The sequence below is a fragment of the Schistocerca nitens genome, chromosome 10 (genome assembly GCF_023898315.1).
Source record: "Schistocerca nitens isolate TAMUIC-IGC-003100 chromosome 10, iqSchNite1.1, whole genome shotgun sequence".
Classification (NCBI taxonomy): domain Eukaryota; kingdom Metazoa; phylum Arthropoda; class Insecta; order Orthoptera; family Acrididae; genus Schistocerca; species Schistocerca nitens.
In genome coordinates, this window is record NC_064623.1 from 79,087,662 (window position 1) to 79,113,158 (window position 25,497).

The 25,497-nt window shown below is 42.1% G+C and overlaps 1 protein-coding gene across 1 annotated transcript in view; it reads right to left on the bottom strand.

Moving 5' to 3' along the window:
* LOC126210206 (nuclear RNA export factor 1-like) overlaps window positions 1–25,497 on the bottom strand; it is a 194,203-nt gene that overhangs the window by 142,777 nt on the left and 25,929 nt on the right. Inside the window, exons 3-5 of the mRNA XM_049939386.1 lie at window positions 7,634–8,115; window positions 4,149–4,264; window positions 169–258 (exon numbers count right to left, since the gene is read on the bottom strand). Of these exons, the coding sequence (XP_049795343.1) occupies window positions 169–258; window positions 4,149–4,264; window positions 7,634–8,115 (688 nt within the window). The remainder of the gene's footprint in view (window positions 1–168; window positions 259–4,148; window positions 4,265–7,633; window positions 8,116–25,497) is intronic.

Genomic DNA, 25,497 nt, shown 5'->3' on the forward strand with positions numbered 1-25,497 from the left:
CCCCTATTAGTATGATGTCTGCTGAGAGTACCAAATTTTTCATCTGGTGTGCTTATACAGAACATAATTACCACCGAGAGCTAAATCATCACATGGCCAGTGAGAGAAATGAAAGCCAAAGAATGTAGAAAAAATACTACTGTGGAATGAAAAAGGAAGTGTACTTACAAAGTAAGGCGTAATTTTCTGTGGTGATATTCGTTTGTTGATGGCTGCGATGACAAATCTTCTCTCATATTCTGGAACAGGAGTTTTGATCTGAAAATAAAATATATGAAGCTTCATACACCACCACCAACATAATAACAACATAGGAAATGGAAAAGTAAAAGTAAAGATAATTTTTTTCTGGACATTTCTACCATATGAAACAGAACAGGCCAAAAGAACAATTCTTTCTGGAGTAAGAAAACAACAATAGCATGGATCACAGAAATTAGAAAGAAACTAAAAGAAACATCATCAAAGGATCGGAAATAATACAAGCACTTTTCAATCAATATCCTTAATTTTTTCAAGGTTGCCTGGAGGGGGGGGGGGGGAGGGGGGGAGAACAAACCAGGACAACATGGACAGAAGAAAGAAAACGATAACATCGGGAGAAGATGAATGAGTACGCGATAAAAGCAGAAACAACAGAGAATGTACATAAACCGAGTGTTGTTAAGAGGTCAATACAACAAAAACAATAATAATAATAATAATAATAACAATAATAATAACACTCTGCACTTCATAACTGTCTCCCATTCTGATACATAAGTCTTAAATTTGGCTCAAATGTGTGTATAGCCTTCCTACGTAATGGTACAAAAGCGTGGTGCCATGCGATGTCATTCTTGAGCCTGACAACCCTCCAAATGGCAAGGTGTCAACACATGCAAAAAAAAGTTCATGTGACGTGTGATTTGGGTTACTGGTGTCACATTGGCACCGAATTTGACCACAATTCTGCCCAACACCACAACGGACGTGTCACACAATTGAAAAGTCGTCACAGCACGTCTTACCCGCATTTCATTTTTTCCACTGACACCTCTGTGGTGGAGGTCAGAACCGCGATGCCCAGTGTCGAATGAGTAGGCGAGGAGAACATTTCAGACACACTAACACTCAGGATCGAAACGAAAAGGTCTCAGGATGTGGCAAAAAGGGCATCAGTAAAACCACCCCTTCCCCTATGTTGTCAATTCCCACACATTTTGTGGTCAAAAACAACCATTTGCAGTGTGATAAGCACCAGGAAGACATTCTTAACAGCCTTTGGCCTTCGGCATTGGTGGCATCTCGTGGGCTACTCGACCCTTCTCAGCAGACGTCACGGAACCCTGTTGAACGTGATCTCTCCCTCTTCGGGTGCAGCGCTACCACAATTTTTGCTCTGGTGCACAGGATGGAACCAGTAGAGCCCATTGAAAATCATTTGACAAAATCTGAATGTGATCCAAAGCAGCAAAGGATCTTCATGTTTTTTCGATGTTCCTGTTTCACACCCTCCTGCGACACGATCACGGAAGGGTGTGACATTGGCACATGCGTGAATAAAATAGCAAAGGGTCCCTCTAAAGCCTCCAGGTTGGCAAAATATTCAGTAGCAGCTGCCTACATTTACTGGGAATTTTAAAAATGTGCTGTCACACAGAAAACCTGTGAAGTTGCCAGGGGCACCTGCAAGTAATCAACTAGCTAACCTCCTCCTGTGGCTTGCCTGCTGCACACAACTAGGAGTATTTCTCAGGTTTTTCCTGTAAAGAAAACATTTTCAAATTACTCAATAAGTGTGGATAGGTCCCACGAATAGTTTTGCTGAACTTGGGGGTCTTAGAGGAACATTTTACTGTTTTATTCACGTGTGTGTCAGTTTCACGCCATTCCGTGATCCTGCCACAGGAGGGTGTGAAATAGGAACACTGAAAAAATGTAAGGCCCTTTATTGTTGCATCGCGTTCAAATTTCGTCGAATGGTTTTGAATGGTCCCTACTGCACCCACCCCGTACACTAGAGCAAAAACTGCACTCCAAAGGGGTGAGATCATATTCAATGGGGTTGCAGCTCTGTGATGTCTGTTGAGAACGGGGTGAATAGTTCAGGTGATGTCAACAGTGCCAAATGTTGTCAAAAATGTCTTCCTTTTGCTCATCACACTCAAAAATGGTTGTTTTTCACCACAAAATGTGTGGGAATCAAAGTCTGAAGGAAAGAGGTGGTTACATTGATGCCCTTTATGTCATCTTCTGAAGCTTTTTTTTGGTGTAGATTGTGAGTGGTGGTATGTCTGAAACGTTTTCCTCAGCAACGCGTACAAAAACCACAATTTCAATTCCGGTTGTTGTGATTCAGACCTCCATCGCAAAGGCTTTAAAAGAAGGAGTGGTAAGAGGGCTGTGACGACCTCGCAATCGTGTGACACTTCGACTGTGGCACTGGGTAGAACTGTGACTGAATTTGGTGCCAATGTGACATCATTAACCCACTTTATACATCACATGAGCTTCTGAGCTCTGGCCTATTTTTCACACGTGTCAACATTCGCTGTTTTAAGTGTTGTCAAACCTGAGGGTGACATTGCATGCCACTACGCTTTTCCACCACTACAGAGGAACATTGTAGGCACCTTTGAGCTGAAGTTCAAACTTATGCATCAGAATGGAAGACAGAAAAGAAACTGATCCTTTAATTTTGTTGTGCATTGTAATAATGGTAACAATGACAACAGTATGAGATTATAAGGCTGGGAGAGGTAGCACCTTCCACTGTGTGAACTTGCCAGTTACAGACTTTGGTCCTTATCACTTCTTAAGCCCTCCCCCCATGCACGCACATCTGAAGGAACAGGCACTGCACCAATCAACAGTCGTATGAAATATGAGAATCATATTTGCATTTGCTAAACTTTGGCTGCACTATGCACTGCTGCCAATGCAAACTTGTTCACAGGCCAGGACTCGAACCAGGTAATAGCTCAGAGTCTGCAGTGCCGTGCATTGCACCACGAATCCCCTCCCTGGCGAAGTTCCAGGTTTTTGTCAATGCAGATCTAAAAATGTACAAAAATGAAGAGAGACTAATCTTGATGACAGAAGTCTGTCAGATGAGATGTTCTTGTGAAGCAGCTAACACTAAGTTGCAAACTGAATTGCAAATTGAAGTTGAGTTGTAAATTGAGTTTAAGTTGTAGTTTCCACAACAAACTAGATTGTGTCCAGAGCACATAGCCTGTTTTTCTTCACAGTAAAAGTTGCTTTATGGGAAGAACAGCTAGAAGAAGTGAAGGTTCTGCCTGGTATAAGGTAAAAGCATACTTCAAGATGGCAGAAACCTTCACCCACGACATTTGAAGTGCATAAAACATTAATTTGTCCCAGAGTATCTCCACATCCGACAATTCTGTGTTTGGTGAAAAGCAACATCCTTAAACAGATAGTGCTGCCTCAGCAGAAAACCATATATTGAGATGAGTAAATCTTGAAAAACATGCCCAGCAGATGCAAGCAATCACTCTCCAGATATAAACGGCTGCTGATTGGTCCGTAGGTAACACTGCCCTACAGATAAAGAGCAACGTCCATCTGTACACAGCCATAAGATAGCAATACAGGAATTGCCGCAATTAACCTTTCACAATGGCAATTTTAAGGATTCCCAACAACTCCCACATCATATACCTGGGTAGCCAACTCTGTTTCATATTCTGGACCTGACTGCCCACACTGTTGCCACATTATTACAGTGTCCTGCTTCATACCATTACCTGCATATACTGAAATCAACTGTTCATTCTTTTCACTGGGTTTTTTACTTTCACGTTAGTGCATCACCTCAAAATTATACATAAGAGTAGGGTAAAAAGAAGGGCATACAATTGTTCTGAATCTTCCATTTCTGTGATTTTCCTTTAGTGAGTTAATCATCCACCTTAGTTCTTCCTTCCTGCAGTAAAAAATAGAAGAAAAGAGACCAGTAAGATATTTTGTCTGTCACAGGTACATTACACACTTGGACATATGATGCATCTTCCACCTGTCTGATGTAGTATTTTTTCAAGAAAAAATTTTCTTGACTTCTATCAATACACATTGAAAAATTCTGTAATATATTACAGCTACTACCATTTAGATTTCTACGTAAAAGAAACTGATGTACTTACAGTGATCTGGTGCCACTGGCTAGCATTACGACCGATATCAGTAAGAATATCACCGTGCATGTTGGCAAACTTTAAGGAATTTGAGGAGTTCAACTCCACGAATTCTTCTGCAATTCCTGTAAATAACAGAAGTAAACATTTTATAACGACTTTCTTTCGTGAACGTAATTGAAACATGACTTTTTATCAACATTTGCACAATGGCTGCCCGTTTCTCTATATAACAAAAGAAAAGTATGTTCTTTCTAGAGAAGGTGAAAAATTAACGATTACTGGGAGCTGACTACAATCTCACAACTAGGGAGCTGACACACAAAGGAACTTACTGCACCACATATTGAACAAAAATGTATTACCTTTCCTTTTCGGTTCCAAATTGATTACCTTAAAGGAACACAGGCTGGTGGCAGGAAAGGAATAAAGGAAAAGGATGACATGGTAATGTAACAATGGGTGGAGCTAGTACTGGATCAGTTTACAGGGAAAGGACAGAGGAGATGCATGGAGGTGAGAGAAGGAGGGATTAAAAAGAAAGGAAGGAGGACAGAGCAAATGGAATTGGGAGGGGGGGGGGGTCATGAACGAAGATGAGGCAGGCACGTGGAGGCCACAGGGTGGAGGTAGGGTCAAAAGGAGGGGAGTGTGGGTAAAGCGAGGCGAGGTGTGGGTAAAAGCAAGAGAAGTCGAGCTAAGGTGGGAGAAAGAGATGGTGGAGCGAAGGCGGCAGGAGAAGGAGAGGTTGGAGATAAGGCGGCAGGAGAAGGAGAGGTTGGAGATAAGGCGGCAGGAGAAGGAGAGGTTGGAGATAAGGCGGCAGGAGAAGGAGAGGTTGGAGATAAGGCGGCAGGAGAAGGAGAGGTTGGAGATAAGGCGGCAGGAGAAGGAGAGGTTGGAGATAAGGCGGCAGGAGAAGGAGAGGTTGGAGATAAGGCGGCAGGAGAAGGAGAGGTTGGAGATAAGGCGGCAGGAGGAGGAGAGGTTGGAGATAAGGCGGCAGGAGGAGGAGAGGTTGGAGATAAGGCGGCAGGAGGAGGAGAGGTTGGAGATAAGGCGGCAGGAGGAGGAGAGGTTGGAGATAAGGCGGCAGGAGGAGGAGAGGTTGGAGATAAGGAGGCAGGAGGAGGAGAGGTTGGAGATAAGGCGGCAGGAGGAGGAGAGGTTGGAGATAAGGCGGCAGGAGGAGGAGAGGTTGGAGATAAGGCGGCAGGAGGAGGAGAGGTTGGAGATAAGGCGGCAGGAGGAGGAGAGGTTGGAGATAAGGCGGCAGGAGAAGGAGAGGTTGGAGATAAGGCGGCAGGAGAAGGAGAGGTTGGAGATAAGGCGGCAGGAGAAGGAGAGGTTGGAGATAAGGCGGCAGGAGAAGGAGAGGTTGGAGATAAGGCGGCAGGAGAAGGAGAGGTTGGAGATGAGGCGGCAGGAGAAGGAGAAGTTGGAGATGAGGCGGCAGGAGAAGGAGAAGTTGGAGATGAGGCGGCAGGAGAAGGAGAGGTTGGAGATGAGGCAGCAGGAGAAGGAGAGGTTGGAGATGAGGCGGCAGGAGAAGGAGAGGTTGGAGATAAGGCAGGAGAAGGAGAAGTTGGAGCTATGGCAGGAGAAGAAGTCGTAGCTAAGGCAGGAAATAACGGACCAAGGTACGAGATACAGGGGTGGAGGCAGCGGGGGAGGATGGTGGAGAGGCAGGGCACAGACAAAGGAGAGAGATGGCATCGGGGGGGGTCGGGGGGGGGGTGACAGGTATAAGTGGGTGTTGGCCAGGCACAAACAGGGTGGGGCAGGTTCCGAGGATGGAGTGGGGGCTAAGGGGCAGGCATGTAAGTAAGTGCTTAGGGCAGAGAGGTGAGGGAAGTTGTGGTGAGAGTTGTTGTAGTGAGAGTGGTGGGGGTGAGGGGCAGAGGGGAGGAGTACGGCTGGAAGTAAGAATGCGGGGAAGAGGGAAGTATGAGGGCATGTTTTGAGGTGAGGAGAAGAGGGGAGGAAGTTGGAGAGGTAGAGGGGAGGGGAAGCAGAGAAGGGAAAAGGATAGTATAGGCAGGTGTAGAATATAGAAGGGAGGTGGAAGGTGTGAGTGAGGGATGGGACTGAGCGAATGGTGAGGGACAGGGTCAGGGTGCAAGGGACAAAAGCAAGGGTAGAGGCCGGCGGCGAGGATAGAGGGCGGCGGCGAAGGGTAGAGGGCGCCAGCGAGGGCTCGAGACAAGCCGGGGGAGGGGGAGGGCGGGGGGTTACTGGGCTGATGTTGAGGTGGGACTGGGGCTAAGGGCATGCCGTGGTGGATGCACTTGCGGAGTTGACGAGAGGGCTTGGGGAGTGTACACACAGAGCGGGCGAGCGGGCAGCGGATCAAAGGGGCTGTGTGGTGAGGGGTACAGACCAAGGGGCATTGTGTCAAGGGGAGCAGACCATGGCAGAGGAGGAGTGTAGTTATCCCACAAAGGAGGTAGCTTACAAAATCGTCGTTCAATGAATACTCCAATAACGTTTTTCCGTTTGGGATCCTTCCAAGTTAGATTGATGGAGGAAACAGAGAAAGTGCAAAGAAGAGCAATGCACTTTGGTAAAGTTCATCTAGTAAACACTGATGGGGATGCTGGTCCAACTCCAGTGGCATATGCTGCAAGAGAGGCATTTTGCATCACAGTCTGGTTTATTGTTAAAATTCTGAGAGAGTGTGTTCAAACAATGGAAACTCTACAGGCAGGAATACCAACAATGTAGGAAACAATGGGTTGCTACTTACCATACAGAAGACACGTTAAGTTGCAGAGAGGCACAATTAAAAGACACTTACATAAAGTTTTCAGCCAAAGCCTTCATCAACGAAAGAGAAACACACAGCCTTCATACAAGCAAGCAAGTGCACCCCACGCACACATGATCGTAAACTCCAGCATATCCGGCCAGAAGGCATCCTGACCCGAGATGCTGGAGTTTACGATCATGTGTGCGTGGGGTGCACTTGCTTGTTTGTATGAAGGGTGTGTCTCTTTCGTTGACAAAGGCTGTGGCTACAAGCTTCACGAATGTGTCTTAACTGTGCTTGTCCACAACTTAATGTGTCTTCTTTACAGTAAGAAGCAATCTGTCTTTTCCTGCATTGTTGAGAGAGTACATTCCTACACAAGTCAACTGATAAACTGCTTCGCCCTACATAAATCTCTCTCTCTCTCTCTCTCTCTCTCTCTCTCACACACACACACACACACACACACACACACACACAAAATAAAATAAAATAAATTTGAGAGATTCGTGCTCGCACAGAGGCTTACTGACAACTGTTCGTCCCGCAAACTGTTTGTGGCTGGAACAGGAAAGAGGGCAAGTGGCTGTTATAGTCAAAGCACCCTCCAGCAAACATTATAAGGTGGCTAGTGGGGTATAAATGTAGAAGCGGACAGCACACCCTACTAGTGTAAAAAGAATGAGGTAAGAAGCAAGCTGCCTATTAACAGCTACTGTAAGGCAGAACAGCCTAGTTTCCTTACCTGTCTGTGCAAACACGCCCATTGCTTGCTGCACAGCCTGGGATGACACGGTGCTATGTGTTAGGGACTGGTAGTAACTCTGCTGCACGACAGGTGGCTTCACCACAGGTGGGGCCTGGTAATGGCTCTGCTGCACCACTGGCTGCTGTACGACAGGCGGCTGCACCACAGGCAGTGACTGGTAGTGGCTCTGCTGCACCACTGGCTGCTGTACGACAGGCGGCTGCACCACAGGTGGGGCCTGGTAGTGGCTCTGCTGCACCACTGGCTGCTGTACGACAGGCGGCTGCACCACAGGTGGCGGGTGGTGCGGCTGCACCACAGGTGGCGGCTGCCGCGGCTGCACCGCGGGCAGCGGTCGGTGTGGTTGCACCGCGGGCAGCGGTTGCCGCTGGTATTGTGGTTTCCCTCTGCCGCCGTATAGTACTGGTCCTCTTTCTATAATCGGATCTTTGGCGACTGGGACTTGCGTCAGCACCCGCCTGTTATACGAGAGATATTAAATCGATAAAGAGGCTAAGAATTCTAGAAGAACAGAGCCTACAGCCAATACGCTATAAGAATAAAGGTAACACTCGCCGTACGGTCGGGATGCCGACTGGTCGTCAGACGAGTAAAAAAGGATCTGAAACATTACTATTCTTCACTAATACACGATGCATTTGGTCACGTATACGTGACTATAATGAGGGATACTTCCAGACAGACTGAAATGTGTTACTGTCAGACCCTTTTACAATAAACGCAATAAGACAAATGTTAATTAGTACTGACCGGTCTCACTAAGACTTATCTCCACCATCAAGGTGCTGGAAAAAAATTATGCATGCAAATGCCTTGACACTTGATACACTAAATAGTATAATTATACAAAATTTAAAAGATAAAATATTTCCAACTGGTAATTTCAGTGATATGTCAAATGCATACGATTGTCAGTTTGCAGTGTCTCCTAGAGAAGCTCAAATATTATGGTATCAAAGATCCTGTTGTTAACTGGTTTCATCTTCTCTATCTATCAGGATGCTACATGTTGCACTGAGAAATTCAGTGGTTGTACACAATGAAACAGCAACTTCAGTATGGGGATAATCTCTACATTTTTAGAACACGGATTAATATGGGGTCACTCTTCTTCTTGTTACATATAATGGACCTTCTATCACATATCCAAGAAGCAGAAATAATTCACTTTGTTGAAAATCCAAACTAGTACATATAGGTATTATAATAAAACCTAATGGAGTAATTTCAACACTTGAAAATGTAAAAAAGGTTTTTAACATGATTTTTTATGTTTGCATAATTTTTGCTGCTTCTGAAATACTTTTTAGTGCTGATTTCAGGTCTGTTACCACATATAGTTTTTCCACATCAAATAAGTGCATTTTTCATTTAACCTCAAGTTCCACAAAGTGAAATTTTATTGCAAGTAAGGAAAATATTATTTTAGTAATTTGGAGTAGTTGGCCTCGCCTGTCACTCCCATCTAGCTGTTCGGTATGCTATACTGTTACGAGGTTACATTTGTGTTGTTAAATGTAGATTTGCAGTTTCTCAGAAAAGAGTTCCCGAAAGTGGTCCAGTAGCCCAAATGTATTCTGTTACGTATGTGGTAGCTACATAACTAAGTGAAATAGGACATTAACAGCTTCATGAAAAATATGTTCTACCCATACTTTGGTATGAGGCTTGGTGATAGTAACCAAAGCTGGGCATCACACAAGATAGACCGTACAGGTATTGATGGATAGACACTGTGGAAAAATGGGAAAATGAAATCAATATCTTTTGCAATACCCATAGTTTGGAAGGAGCCACAAAATCACATATATCCTTTTTTTTCCCTTAGTACTGTTAGCATCACAGGTCACAGTGCAAAAAGCAAGAAGGATATAAAATATCCGAACATTTCTTCAGTCTTATGACCAGTTACACACAGTGAAGCCCCCTCCTCCAACTCCACCTTCCATTGTTGAAGATTTGCAACAGGATAGGAACTCAGAAAAGGAGTGTGATGATTATAAGCCGGAAGAGCTGCACTACAGTTATTTAATCAAAATGAACTAAATGATTTAACTTGTGACCTGAATCTGACAAAGATGCTTCCAAATTGCTTGGGTCATCTACTACTGTCAGCCAGAGTATCATTTTTTTATTTGGCACATGAAAAGAGGAAAGAAATTAATAAATTAAAGAAGAAGACCATAGGGTTTTTTGTTGTCATATTGAGGGTTTATTGAATATCTTTAATGTGATCTATGATCCAAATCAGTGGAGATTGTTTACAGACTGATCAAAATGTAGCCTGAAAGGCATACTCTTCCATAATCGAAATTTATTTGGCTCAATGCTTGTTGTCCATTCAGTACACTGGACCTCAATGCTGTGCTGAAACTGTGAATCATGAAAAACATTCTTGGGCAGTATGTGGGAATTTGCAAGTAGCTGGCATGTTAAATCGGTGAACAATCTGGCTACACAAAAATGTCTAGTTTCATTTGTGAGAGGGACGGCTGAGTGAAAGACCAGCACTGGTACTTAACTAACTGGCTCTTCAACCTGGTTCGCAGAATATAATGAATGAACCAGTTGGTCAGCCAAGCAAGATACTATGACCACCTCATCACAGCAAGCTTGGATTAATGATGCTGTTCACTAAAGCACTTCCAAAAGATGGTGACAGCTTACTGTGCTCAGTAACAAGATTACCAAAAGTACTTCATGAGAAACTTAAAGAAGGCATCCCTGTGGGGCCGCAGATCAGAAATTTAATGAAAGACAGTTAGTTTGAAAGTACAATGAATTCAGTGTAAAGGGCCTGGGTTTTATTTTACAATGTAGTGCCCAACTTTTGGGCAGCAACAAACATCCAAATTGTAAAACCACAGTTAAAGGAATGTTGCAGAGTTTCACAAAATTAGGATGCAACAAACATATGAAGCTTCATTTTCTACATTCACATTTCGAATTTTTTCCTGCAAACCATGCCAATGCCAGTGAAGAAGAAGGATAATGGTTCCAAGAGGATATCAAGAAGATGGAAGAGAGATACCAGGGAAGGTGGAACGAACAAACACGATGGCTGGAAACTGTTTTATGCTACTGAGAGATGACATTGGAGTAAGGAGACAATCTAAGAAGAGACCTTTCAATCCCACCTCAGAAAGACCTCGACACAGTGAAATCAGCTAAGGGAAATTAAACTGTCAGACATGTGCTGGTTTTGTAATAATTATTAGCATTTTTGAGTAAACGTATACCACTGTTTCATCTAATACAGTGTGTAATGATTCTGGACAATATTACAAAATAAATGATTAATTTTTTATGCAATTTAAAAAAAATTCCTGTTAGAAAAAATGTGATTTCAGCTAAAACTTCAGATGTGATTTGTACAAAAAATCTGGTGTGATAAAGAAAAACCAAAATAAGATTTGAAATCAGAATGTATCGTTACAGTCATGAAACATCATTCCAAAACTTTTAAAATGCAGCATAGTGTTTTTTTTTTTTTTTTTTTTTTTTTCAAAAATTAATGACTGGTAGTGTGCAAATGGACTGTCACTGAGTTCAGTCTAGTTTTAGAAAGCACCATTAATGGAACTTTTACACACATTAATATATGATTTCTAAGCAAATCTTTGTCACAGAAGTTCAAAAAGGCACACTACGTGCAGTTCAAAACTTGTAAGACGTTTCTACTCAGCAAATTTTTTTGTGCTGGTACTTCAAGTGGCCACAGAGAATTTCAAACGGTTGGATTAGGCAGGGGAGGGACTTTCAGCTTCAAAGTGATGCCTTCACCACTCTGGTCTGAGCAGTTTGGGGCATCAGGACTGCTGTCTCTGTGCATCCCTGTTTAGTGCATGCATCTCAAAAGGCAATGAAATAGTCACCTGAGCTACATTACGCAGTGAAGTTTTGCTTGAAACTGAAAAAATCTCTTCTGGAGGTCACTGATTGATTGTCCAAGCTTGGGGGGCAGTGCTCTATCAAATTCGCAAGTTTCACGGTGGATGAAAGCATTTAAGGAAGACCAGGAAGAGGTAGTCGACAAATCCCACACTCGACGGTCGTCAAGCACCAAAACCGATGACAATTTGGGTCACGTGTGCGATCTGTTCAACTGACTATCAGTTGAGTGTCCAGAAGATTGCAGAAACTCTCAACAGTCCCAAAGCAAATGTACAATTAGTGAACTATAAATTGCACATGAGGAAGGTGTGTGCCAAACTGGTTCCCAAGCTTTTGATGGACAATTAGAAGAATCATCAGGTGACTGTCACAATTGAATTTCTCGAATGCGTTGGTTTTTGAACTTCTTTCTTGGACATCATTACCGGCAATGAAACCGGTTGCTGCAAGTGGCATACACCTCAATATCCCCAAAACTGAAAAAAATCAAAACTGAGCAAATTGAAAGTGAAAACAATGTCAACAGTCTTTTTTTATGCCAATGGTGTGGTCCACAGAGAGTCTGTTCCTCTCAGCCAAATAGTGAACACTGCCTACTATGTCAGTGTGCTGGAAAAATTGCAAAAATTGGTCGTGCGAGTGAGAAAGGAGATCATCACTTCCTGGGAGCTCCACCATGGCAGTGCTCCAAGGCATGCCACACTTCACATCTGTGACTACCTGGCACAGCACAACTTGCAACACTGCTGCAACCCCCTTACAGTCCACACATAGTACCAGCCAACTTATTTCCCTTCCCAAGAGTCAAGGCCTTACTCAAAGTAATCAGTTACGGGTCTACTGCAGACGTCCAATGCACCATGATGAGGACCTTTGCTGAGGTCTCCAATGAAGCCTTCCAGGACACGTACTGTGCTTGGCAGTGCCACTGGAAAAGGTGTGTGGATGTCCAAGGAAAGTACTTCAAAGATTATTAAATGTTTGCAACATTATATACAATAAATCTACTGGTTAGAACAACAGCATTGCTCTCCAGACACACCTCATCTGAAGACAAGCAGATGGAAGAAGTTTGTGATTCTTTCGATTGCAGTTCTATAGAAGATTACATTTGCAGAAATGTATCGCTGAATACAGCTGAAATGTGTACATAAATTTTTATCTGCATTGTGAAAGTCGTCAGATGTAGGAATTACCACAATACAAAAGCTGGCATACTTCGCTTACTACCATTCCTCGAGTCCATTCTCACAGGGACTCATCAATCGAGCTACAGTTTTCTGAATCCAAAAGCAGCTAATAAAAGTTATTTGTGATGTGAATTCATAAATGTCCTGCTGAGAAGAAGGCCTTTCGAGGAACCGTTGAACTAGTGCTTGTCAGTACACATTTAATGGAATTTTGTCATAAAGAATATAGCTCTTTTTAAAACCAACAGCTCAGTTCATGGAATCAATACTAGAAATAAAAATAAGCTAAATAAGATTTAAAGTCAATTAATTTGATTGATAAAGTTATTCATTATTGAGGAAACACATTTTTAGTAACTTGCAAGCCGCCATAAATAGTTTATCAACTAATAAAGTACAAGTTAAGATGAACCCAAATTGCTTATTGGCAGGCAATTTCTTCTACTTCACTGTCAATGTTCTTAGTAAAATCAATTGATGTATATATTATTTATGACAGCCATAAAGACAATAATATCGCTTTCCGGGGGTTCAACAACACAGTTATCGGTGCTTCCGCATAACAAAATAAATTTTGGGCGAAAATAAAGTGTCTCTCATAAGCAATCTTCCTGGGACAAATCCCCACAGGCACATTAGACACAAGAAAAACAGTCTGGCAATGACAAAAGTGACCACTTAGTGACACATTAAAATGGATAATAAAAAAATCACACAAAGGAGCCTGTGTTTATGTATGAATATCCCTGTCACTTCCTCATGCTTAAATAATACAATAATAGTCAGGGCACAAAATACTAAATAAAAATAGGGAAAGAGCCAGCCACACATTCTCCAACTGACTCAAACTCTCCTCCTTAACAAGGTAATAGCACTCAAGGAATGGCAGGGGGCAGTACATTACTTTCCTGATTTGTGTGCTTTGCTGGAGCATAGGATTGCTCATTTCCCAGGATTCCCATGTGGTTTGGCACCCAGCAGAACACTTCCTTCCCTCGACATTACAGTATATGAAAGTGTGCCTCATACGTTTCGTACTACTTTGTATGCCGCATACATTTGCCAAATGGCCTGTACGACACATAGGGAATCAAAACAGACGAGGAAGTTATTCTGTTGACTGCACATCACCTCCTCCAGCACCTCTAGGATTGCAAACACTCCATGTCAAAGAATATAAATTTGTCCGATAGTTTAATACTAACAACAATGTCAGGGGTAATTACTGAGCAGCTGACACTTAGGGCCTGCTTTGATTCATCAGAGTATAAAACTGCGACATTTTGGTGCTCCATAACAAACTCTTGAAACGCTCATTTAAAAAATAAAATCTGGTGCATGAGATTTCCTGTGCTTTTGTCAAATTTAAAAACAGCCTTGGCTTCAATACTAACTAGGGAAGTTACTCATTCCAACCACGTGCTAAAACACTCAGGTCCGCTACACCAAGCTCTGCAAGCTGCTCCTTTGCTCCGATCGCAAACAATATCATTGTTGTTCTGTGATTTACATACATTCATTCTGCCGATGGATTATAGATTCAAGGCTGGAACCTGGGGGAAACGGGAGGCAGGTCGGGAGGAGGGGGGGGGGGGGGGGGGGGGACCCACCAGACATTATATGCAAGTTACACCATCAGGAACTTCCTTTGGATGTTCAGAGGCAGTTCCCCAGCCTCAACACAGAGGCTGGGTACTGGGTTCATCCTCAAGGATGCAGTCACCAATCTAATCCCATCGCGGTGAACTGATTCTGAGATATTTCAACAAGATGGCCATGCAGAACCGTATACACAAAACAACCACAGTAACAACAGGAAGTATCTATCAGCATCTCCCACCCTCCCACCAGTATCTGCCACCGAGTCACTTTAAGATGTTTAGAGCACTCACTTTGAGATGCTTAAGGTATGATAAGAAGGTGAGTTTCTCACAAACACACCACCCAGCATCATCATCGATTCATAAAAGCTATGTGATGTTCCCCTTGATGCAACTTGGATGTGCACAATTAAAAGTGACAAATTCTTCTGACGGGGAAAAATAAGGCCTGTATTTTTAATCCGTAACTCTAATGTTCTTCAAGTCAGTTGCAGTTATCTCAATAATGGAAGACAAACAAAATTGAAACACCATCAGACAGACCTCCTGACTGTGGCCAGTGTACAGTTGCTGACTGCTGGAAAAAGAGTAGCACTAAAAATACTCCACTGTAGTACACCTTTCTCCTAAGTCTGTCTGTCTGAGTGCACTGTCAACTCTGAACCCAAAATACCACCCCAAAAGGAAAGATTGCGCTACAACAGCAATACAGGAGCAGAAGTTCCATCTTTACAGTTGTCAGAAAATGTTTATTTCCGTGTACTGCCACAGATCTCTTCAATATCAAAAAATATTCTTATTGAGGGCTGCTAAAAACCTTCTCATATCACTGCCTCGAAGAGTATTAGATTGTCGAATATACAGCAGTACCTACGGAAAGGGGACTGGAGAGTTTTCTGGTTTCCAGAACACATGCTAAGTGACTGCTGATCATTAATTCCAGTGTCTTCCCTAGACAACTGGTAAGTGCTAGACAGTGATAACTACTTGGACCCATGTTATTCTTTAAGTTTCAGGAGGGAGACCACGACTGCTGCCTTCGAAGAATGAACTGTATTATCCCATTGACAACATTCTTTCAAAAAGATCGAGAATGTAGTTTTTCCACTCAGTATTCAAATACTGTAGAGCACACTGTCCGGTTCCAAAATCTGCACTGTGACCCAAAGCAAGTGAACATCGTAGCTCAGGTCTTTTCAGATCGCGTGCCCACTGTCACACAGCCGGGAACTGGTGCAGGCAGTAAAGCCACCGTGCTGTAACATGTGTGACAATTCTGCACCAGCCAAATGCGTGTGGGCAGCGGGCAGGGTCACAGGAGAGGAATGCGCAAAACAGGGTCACCCAGTAGACGTCTATACTAGCTGTGCTCCCCCTTGAGTGAGTCGAGGGTCACCCGGCAATGCCAGGTGCACTTCGCAGTTGTGGTGCAATATCCTACTGTAACTTGTCCTCGTAAAAGGGGCAGCTGTACTCGACAGTACTATTGGAGCTGAAGTACAGTCACATCTTCCGAGCTAATTCCCAGCTGAATTGAAATGTGGGGGTCACGATTTGTGTTGGATGTAATCAGTTCAAAGCATTTCTTCATTGTCTGGGCTACAGCTTCTGATGTAGCCAAGGGGCACTACTGCTCGATACAGCACCGGAGTGTACGTGTTATCTTCCCTACTTCTCACTGAGTCCCACACCTCTGCTGACAGAATGGAATGTTAATAGATTGAAAAAATTCTCATCACAACTGCATTTTACTCTCTTCAACAACGCACCTATATTTGGCCCGAACAAAGCGAAAAGCTGCAGGGTTGTCAACAGATGTGTTATACTAAAGCTTTTGTAGTGCCCGTGCCTGTCCTGATGGCTAAATGGCATTACCTGATCCACCACGGGACTGGTCATCTGCCACGATTACACGACCACTTCGGGACAGCGACACTGGCAACACTGTTAAGGGTGTCAGTTACATTTCCTACTGTGTCCTGGATGCAGGATTTATGTTAGAATAAAACCAGGTTGATATAAAGTGCCCATCTGGCTTTATTTAAAATGCATTTAGGTGGCTTGGTGGCAAGTGTTGCTATATGACAGGTGGATTCACACGAAAAAACTATCAGGAGACTGCAAATCCTCCAACTCTTCCCTAAGGACAGTATCGGCTGCTTCGAGACGACTGGTAAATGTAGCAGGCACGGAATGGCATTTTTCGTGGATGAATCCTGTCACTCTACCCTCGACTCTCTCGCCATCTGTAGCACCCTTCCTGTGGATCGTATAGCTTATAAAGACATTGTTGACTAAGGTCTGAGATGTGTTTCTTGTACGCATAGACACAAGGGCCTAACCTATGTTAACAGCTTTACTTCTACAGTATGTCTTAAACTGTTCACATTCCACTGCAGCGTAGATGCCATTAGTCAGAGGGTTTTATTTCACCCTGTCTCTCTTTTTTGGTGAAGTGAGAGGAGGAGGAGGATGACAATGACCTCCCACTTTGTCATCATATGTATCCTATCACATTTGAGATTTACTTTTGTCAGTTAATACTAAGCTCCTACATAATGGTATCATGCCAGGTTTCTTTGGATTTTGACTGTTTCTGGGAGAGGATTTTGCATTTTGTTGTGATGCAGGCTGTTCACATAAGACTGAGTTACTTTGGGCCCCCGGTTTTGTATGTAGTCGGAGGTTGTCTTTGGGGCTAAGTAGTAACCCCTGCTGACACTGATTCAGAAGTAGCTGTAGGCTTAGTAGCTCGGGAATTAGTGCACATAAGTTTCCTTGTATGCCTGCTTGTGCCTGTGTTTGTGTGGCACCACTGATTTTGCCTTCAGTTTTTCTCACAGTGGAAGCAAACGGTGGTGAGAAAACTGGGGATTGCAAGTACTTACATACTTTTTTTTTCTGGAGTCAGATACAGAATTCTCTTCATCAATTTAGTTTGTCAAATTTTATTTTCTTCTAGAAATACTGAGGAATTCCAGCTCCTAGCAAACTGACTACACAAGCCATTTACACAAAAGTCGCATTGAACACAATGACCCAGTTACACAGTTACATTTGTTTCATGTTGCCTTGGCATTAAACCCTAGTGCAGTGTCACCATACCTCTGACACTTAGAGCATCACACTGGACCGGTTATACGAGGTCTTGCCTTCACTCGAATAAACCTGACCCTGATATGTTCTGGTAGGATAGGCAACCTGAAGGCTACGATGAAAGTGGCAGTTTTTTGTAGCTCACCACTCACTCTCCTGCTTTCAATTGCACGGGTATTTGTGTCCATTATATGTCTACACCTTACGACACCATTACTTAAGTTGAGTGTGTTACTCTTTTCTACAGCTACAGCATACTGAACCAATTCTTAATAGTTCAGAAATAGAAGTTTCAACCAATAGGGTCCCGATGCAAAGTCACTCGACTGACGTCACAGGTCAAATGACACATTCCAATGTTTTTAGTCGATGCACAAAGAGAATACTGCCTCAAAAGTCCCCTCTACTGTTTTTATCACAATGAAGCCAACAGCCTCATCAAATCAGATACACCAGTTCCAGCCCAATCACTAAAGTTGAGCAACACTGTGCCTGGTCGGTACTAGGATGGGTGGCCATCGAGTCAGGGCCACGCAAGGCACTTAAGTGGCAAATAACTGAAAGACTTGCATCAGGCATTTCCACCATACAACATTATCATTTCGTCACAATAAAGACATTCCAACACTGTTGTGCCATGTTAAAATTACCAGTCAGATTTTCCTAACACAATTCTAAAGGTATTACTCTGTTGACCCATGTGGTTCACCCAGGGATCACCACACTTCCACAGTAAGCCTTATACAAATGTGATGTAGCAGGTCCTCCAGAGATTGCCTGCTAACAATTATTTTGCCTCAACAGACATCTGTGCCATTAGGGTGCAGCACACTTTAAAGACTCTATTTTTACCAACCTCATGATCCGTGGGGTTAAACCCAGATCGCCGCTTCCTGTGACACACGACATTCTACCGCTGAGCCACAAAGTGGCATGCCAAGAGTTTATAGTTACAGAGGACTTGTATATATTAATAATTTTCAACAACGTGACTTTTATGTAAAATCTGACTTGTGTTTATCTTCAGTGCAGTTACGTGATCTGTTTAAGTGCTGCGAGCTGTTTACTGTCTGATGAAGTATGGCTACAATAGCTAGAAATTATCTTTTTGCCTTTAGAGTATATACATTTACATGCCTGTAGCAGGTTTGGCATTAACTTTTAAATGAAAATATCTTTATGGTCTTTTACTTATTCCATTTTCCTGAGGACCACTTCGCTTAGAACCTGCGGAAGGAATCATAGCAAATATGTTCAGTGTTGCGCAATCTTGATTTTCCAGCAACACGGTCCTAGTAATACTAGGGGCCGTGTTGCCCGGCAGCCTCGCTCAGCGGCTAAGTCCCCTTCAAGGTCACACGCAGTACACAGCAGCATAAGGTGATTTCACACAGCCATGAAAATAACCCACCCACCTCCCCAGGGGTCGTAACCCCTGCAACCCACACAAGAGAAAGATGCTTCAGTAGCTGATAAGAAATTTTTTTAGGATAAGGATCTTTATTAACAATGATAATATACAGTAATGTCACCTTGAACTTTAATATAGTTCGTTAACACTCCATCAATCTTGGCCTAAACATTAATTCTTTCATTAGCATTAACACGTCTCCTGTTTCTTGTATATAATGAAAATGGTTTATCAGTAAGTACAACAGCTGTACCATAATTCCTATCACCTTGTACACCAATGGAAAAGGTACGATAGGCGATAATGTCTCTGTCATAGTACGATTCCAAACCAAGTAATGCCTTATCACTACCTCGTACTATAGCAACTGTTAACCATGAATTACCAGTAACAACTTCGGTCGTAGGCAGCCGCACGAAGCACACAGCCATGCCGTACCGTCACAGAATATACATGAGGAGGAGCAGACTTCCAGTTTACAAGACAGTGGACACTTTTAGTTTTGTACCTAATAATGTTGTTCAAGAAGAGGTACTGACTGGTCCTATTACATTTGTTGGATGCAAGATTAATTTTTCATGTACTACGACCGAAGTTGTTACTGGTAATTCATGGTTAACAGTTGCTATAGTACGAGGTAGTGATAAGGCATTACTTGGTTTGGAATCGTACTATGACAGAGACATTATCGCCTATCGTACCTTTTCCATTGGTGTACAAGGTGATAGGAATTATGGTACAGCTGTTGTACTTACTGATAAACCGTGTTGCCCGGCAGCCTCGCTCAGCAGCTAAGTCCCCTTCAAGGTCACACGCAGTACACAGCAGCATAAGGTGATTTCACACAGCCATGAAAATAACCCACCCACCTCCCCAGGGGTCGTAACCCCTGCAACCCACACAAGAGAAAGATGCTTCAGTAGCTGATAAGAAATTTTTTTAGGATAAGGATCTTTATTAACAATGATAATATACAGTAATGTCACCTTGAACTTTAATATAGTTCGTTAACACTCCATCAATCTTGGCCCAAACATTAATTCTTTCATTAGCATTAACACGTCTCCTGTTTCTTGTATATAATGAAAATGGTTTATCAGTAAGTACAACAGCTGTACCATAATTCCTATCACCTTGTACACCAATGGAAAAGGTACGATAGGCGATAATGTCTCTGTCATAGTACGATTCCAAACCAAGTAATGCCTTATCACTACCTCGTACTATAGCAACTGTTAACCATGAATTACTAGTAACAACTTCGGTCGTAGTACATGAAAAATCAATCTTGCATCCAACAAATGTAATAGGACCAGTCAGTACCCCTTCTTGAACAACATGGTACAAAACTAAAAGTGTCCACTGTCTTGTAAACTGGAAGTCTGCTCCTCCTCATGTATCTTCTGCGACGGTACGGCATGTGTGAAATTAAGTGAACCAGTGTACTCTAATTATGTTCAGCTCGTTATTTAAGAAAGTATGGTGGGAATGGTACTTTTGATATTCAGTTTCCTCGTAACGAGCGAGCATGGCTTCATTATATAACTAAAGAAGATGGCTATGCATTAACGAATATTAATCAGAGTAGATTGAGTTTTTATTATCTTGAATTTAATTGTGGGAAATGAACATTCAGACACAGTCATTGCATATTCTGACAACTTGTTAGTTGTGATATCAGCCAACACAAGAACAATGTTGTAAAACAAGGCTAGTGATAAGCTACACACAATACAACAATAGTGCAACCAAAACAAATTAGCCATAGCAGCACAATAAACAGCATACATAATGCTTAAAAGATCACTACAAAGACCTTTATTTGTGACAGTCTCTCTGTTGTGCCTATCTCCAACTCAGCATCTCCGCTATATGGTGAATAGCAACTTTCCTTTCATATTATTATTACCCGTTTTTGTTTTTTATGACATGTTCTATTTCCTTGAGGTTCTCCTCATTACGGATCTTTGCAACAAAAAGTCAATTTATCTATTTTGGTAACCAGTTTTACTTAATTAACTACCCTCAGACCAAAAATATTCATGGTGAGGTGGTGGTATATTCATGGTGAGGTGGTGGTATTGTTGAAATAATTCCTCCTATTAGGTATCAGTCAGTTACGTAAAGTAGACAAGTTGTTTGGATTGTTCAGTTCCGTATCGGCAGCTCCTCAGTTGTCATTAAATTTCAGACTTCTTATGAAAACAGGAGTTGTCTGCTGTCCTGAGAAGGTGGTAGAAGAGAACTCGCTGTGGATGCAATGTTATTTAAAAAAATGGTTCAAATGGCTCTGAGCACTATGTGACTTAACTTCTGAGGTCATCAATCGCCTAGAACTTAGAACTAATTAAACCTAACTAGCCTAAGGACATCACACACATCCATGCCCAAGGCAGGATTCGAACCTGTGACCGTAGCGGTCGCTCGGCTCCACACTGTAGTGCCTAGAACCACACGGCCACTCCGGTCGGCCAATGTTATTTAAAAAACTTGTGGAATTCAAAATTATAGCTTTTGCAGAGGATTTAGTACTGCTATACAAATGAGATGAACAACCAGAATAAATATATTGTCCTTATAAAAGCTGTGCCAGAAAGACGGGTAGCAGTCAACTTAACACAATTATACAAGAAAAGACATTCTACCAAATTCCACAAAACTGATAACTATACAAGACTGAGAAACATTTGATGGTTGAAATAACCCTGAATATAGTTTAGTTACAACAATGAATGGTTGGGCATAAAAGAAAGAATTATTGCAGGATCAAGATGCATTTTCACTCTTAACACTACACTTAAAACAAAATTAATACGGAGGATGAGAATGAGCACGTCTCCTAACGAACTTCAATCATAATTTTATCTGTTTTGAAAATATTGTAAATATTGTTTCCATTGTGTAGATAGAATCAGTATACACTGTGTGTCTTTGTCAGATAGTTTCATGTCACATACATACAACATCGGCCGAATATAGTGTTTTATCAAAACAGTACATTGTTTACAGATAAAGTGTTGGGGTAAGTTCGTGTGAGCAACTGACAGTACTGCCTTAAATTAATCTGATTTTGTACTCAGTCAAGAGTTATGCATTGAGGGTGACAACAGCATGCAAACAATCATACGTAGTTTCAACAGTAGCAGTCACACGTGTGCTGCACTGTCCTAACAGATCCATCACCGAATGTTGATCCATCACAAATGTAAATACCAATTATTCTTCATGGTTTAGAATCACTCTCAATACATACTACTGAATGATATCATACCATAGCAATAAATTGGGAATCCCACTAATTATGCAAATAAAATTAAGAATTAGTAAAGACTACAGTACTGAGCCCACAGTGCAATGATGCTGCCAATATGAGGGAAATACAAGCCTCATGAAACAACCAGAACTGGATGACATTATTAAGAAAAAAATCATTATCATAGCAAACACCAATACTCTTAACAGAACCTCCACAAGAATGTAAGATTCTGAGAGTGGGAAGGCAGGGGGGAGAAGGGTTTCTAAAATACAACTTAGAATATATCTACTAACACAAAACAAAAGAAAATGAAAATAAATAAAAACTGAAAAAAGACAATTATCAAAACCAGTCAAATAATTTTATATGGGTTGCCACCCACACTCAACACACAGAGGTGTGAAATTTTTGGAAATTACCAGCTTCTTTCACTTCAAAATGACATATGAGGTGTGTGAGGAAAATAATGAGATGGACACAACTACAAGTGATCTGGCAATGCTGTCCTATTCTACTTGTGTAGACTGGTGTGTTCATCCCTTCCAGATGCTCAGCCCGAGTTTGAGTTCTGTACAGCCATGACATGATTTTCAAGGCACCATCAGTGAAGGTGTGTTTTTGTTGTATGTACCAAAAGTGGAAGAGAGGAATTTAAAGCAATGTTATGCAATAAAGTTTCATGTTAAGCTTGGGGAATCTGCAAGTGTGATCTTTGAAAAGTTGAAATGGTCCTGTGGGGAGCACTCTTTATCAAGAGCACAAGTTTTTCACTAGCACAAATAATTTTTGGAAGACTGAGAACACATTCAAGATGAACCTCACTCAGGGAGACTAACTTCAAATCCGACGAAAGTGTCAAATGTTTGCATGCTCTTGTGAGATCAGACCAATGTTTAACAATAAGGATGATGGGTGATCTGTTACACTTAAACACTTTCACCATACATCAAATTTTGACAGAAGATTTGCACATGCAAAAAGTTTATGTAAAAATGGTGCCAAAAAACTTCACAACTGAGTAGAGGGACAATTGGAGAAACAGGTGCATTGATCTTCTTGAGAGGACTGTCAATGTCCTCAAATGATTCACTTGTGTAATCACAGATGATGAATCCTGGATTTTTGAGTATGATGCTGAGACAATGTGGCAAAGTGACGAGTCACACACAGACACATCTCAACTGAAAAAAAGCCCAAATGAGCAAATCCAAACAATGCTGATTTGCCTTTTTAGACAGCATGGGTATTGTGCATAAATAATTTGTTCCTCCTGGTCAAACTGTCAAGCAAGTGTTTTACAAAAGTGTCCCTAAAAGGCTAAAGAAAAGGGTTGCAGAAGGCATTCTGGCCCGAGATGTTGGAGTTTGCGATCATGTATGCGTGGGGTGCACTTGCTTGTTTGTATGAAGGGTGTGTGTTTCTCTTTCGTTGATGAAGGCTTTGGCTGAAAGCTTTATGTAAGTGTCTTAATTCTGCCTCTCTGTGGAGCAACAGGAATGTCTCTCGAGGTAAAAAATTCTGTTATGGACAAGGCCGTGTGACATGGAGCGTTGTCTTGATGCAGACGACCCACCTGTCTTCATTGTCTGGTCTCACTCGATTCACCCTTATTTTCCTGGCCTGGGCCACTTTCTTTTTTCTTTTCCCAAAATTGAAAAATGTCTTAAAGGTTGTCATTTTGGGTCTCTCAAGAATATTCAAAATGACATGACCAACTTGTTGAAGGCCCTACCAGTTGAAGCCTTTCAACACTGCTACCAAGACTGGAAAAAGTGATTCTGCCAATGTATAAAATGTAAACAATTTAAAAATAATTTTTACAGATATTTACACTTTAGGGACTGTTCTATTTTCATTTACGAGAGCTGTTCAATAAAGAATGATCATAATTTCTTGTGATTAAATTTCTTACGATATCCTGTTAGCTTAATGTGCAACAAACACGCCGTAGTAGTTTCATTGTTGGGACTCCTGGTTCCTACCTGTGAGAGGCAGGCAAGGTCAGACATGTTCAGTATCGCCTGCTGCTACAATGGAGGTAACACGTGAGGGACAATATGCGGCTTTGAAATTCTGCTTTCGTCTCAACAAATCTTCAGCTGAGGCCTATACAATGTTACAGGAGGCCTATGGAGAGTCTGTTCTTCCCTACAGCACAGCTCGAAGGTGCTTTAAAATGCTTAAAGAGGGGGAATTACAAATATCAAAGGAATGTGGACCTGGTGCTCTATTTACTGCTCTTACAGAAGAAAACATCAACACTGCTGCTGTCATTGTGAGAGAGGATCGACGAATTATCTTAAGATCACTTTCTGAAATACTGAACATTTCACTGGATGCCACCCCCACACGTTGGTGACAGAAAAATTGCACACGACACGTGTTTGTGTGCGATGGGTTCCTAGACTGCTAATTCCCGAACAAAAGGACACTCGCGTGCAGATCTGCGTGCAGTTAAAGTTGATGTTAGAGGAAGATCCAGAGTTTTTTTTTTTTTCTTCAAATGTAATCACTGCTGATGAAACTTTGCTACACCATTTTGATCCTGAGAGCAAACAGCAAAACTCAGTGTGGAAATCTCCATCACCAACCCCCAAAAAAGCAGAAGTGGTTGCTTCTGCTGGGAAAGTTATGGTCCTCTCATTCTTTGGTATTCAGGAATGTTTAGCAGCATGTTGTACCTGCACACACATCAGTAACTGGACAATACTACAGGGATGTCCTGAAAACATTGAAAGTCGATATCAAGCACAAAAGACCAGATTTCCGTGAAGCAGGCTGGATGCTGCACCACAAGAGCACGCAGCCACATATTGTCAATGTTGTTGCTGAATATCTTGCAAAAAGCAACGTGAAGTGCATCCCTCACCCTCCCTATAGCACGGATTTAGCCCCACTTGACTTTTTTCTATTCCTTAACATGAAGAAATGCCTTCGTGGGAGGCATTATCAATCATCAGAAGCACTGGTGAAGGCTGCGGAGGCGATTTTGTAGGACCTCTCAAAAAATGGTTTCCAGCATGTGTTTGAAGACTGACAGAAATGCTGGGGCAAGTGCATTGCGTTTATGGAAGACTACTTTGAGAAGGGCCATCAAAATTATGAGAATGAGTATACGTATGTTGTCAAAAAAGTATGATAATTCTTTATTGAACTGCCCTCATGTATTTTTAAGATTATGGGCTAAAAAATTGACTTTTCCACCAAGAAAACTTCCCATAGCATATGTCCTAATACAAGATAAATGCCCTTCTGAGGGAGAAACAATTAAAATGCTACAACTATCCATAAGATTTGAAAGTTAGGTATTACACAGTAGGCAAGACTATCATTTTGCTACACAAGAAAGATGTGAACAAATCAGTAAACCGAGTCTAAATATTTAAGGCAGA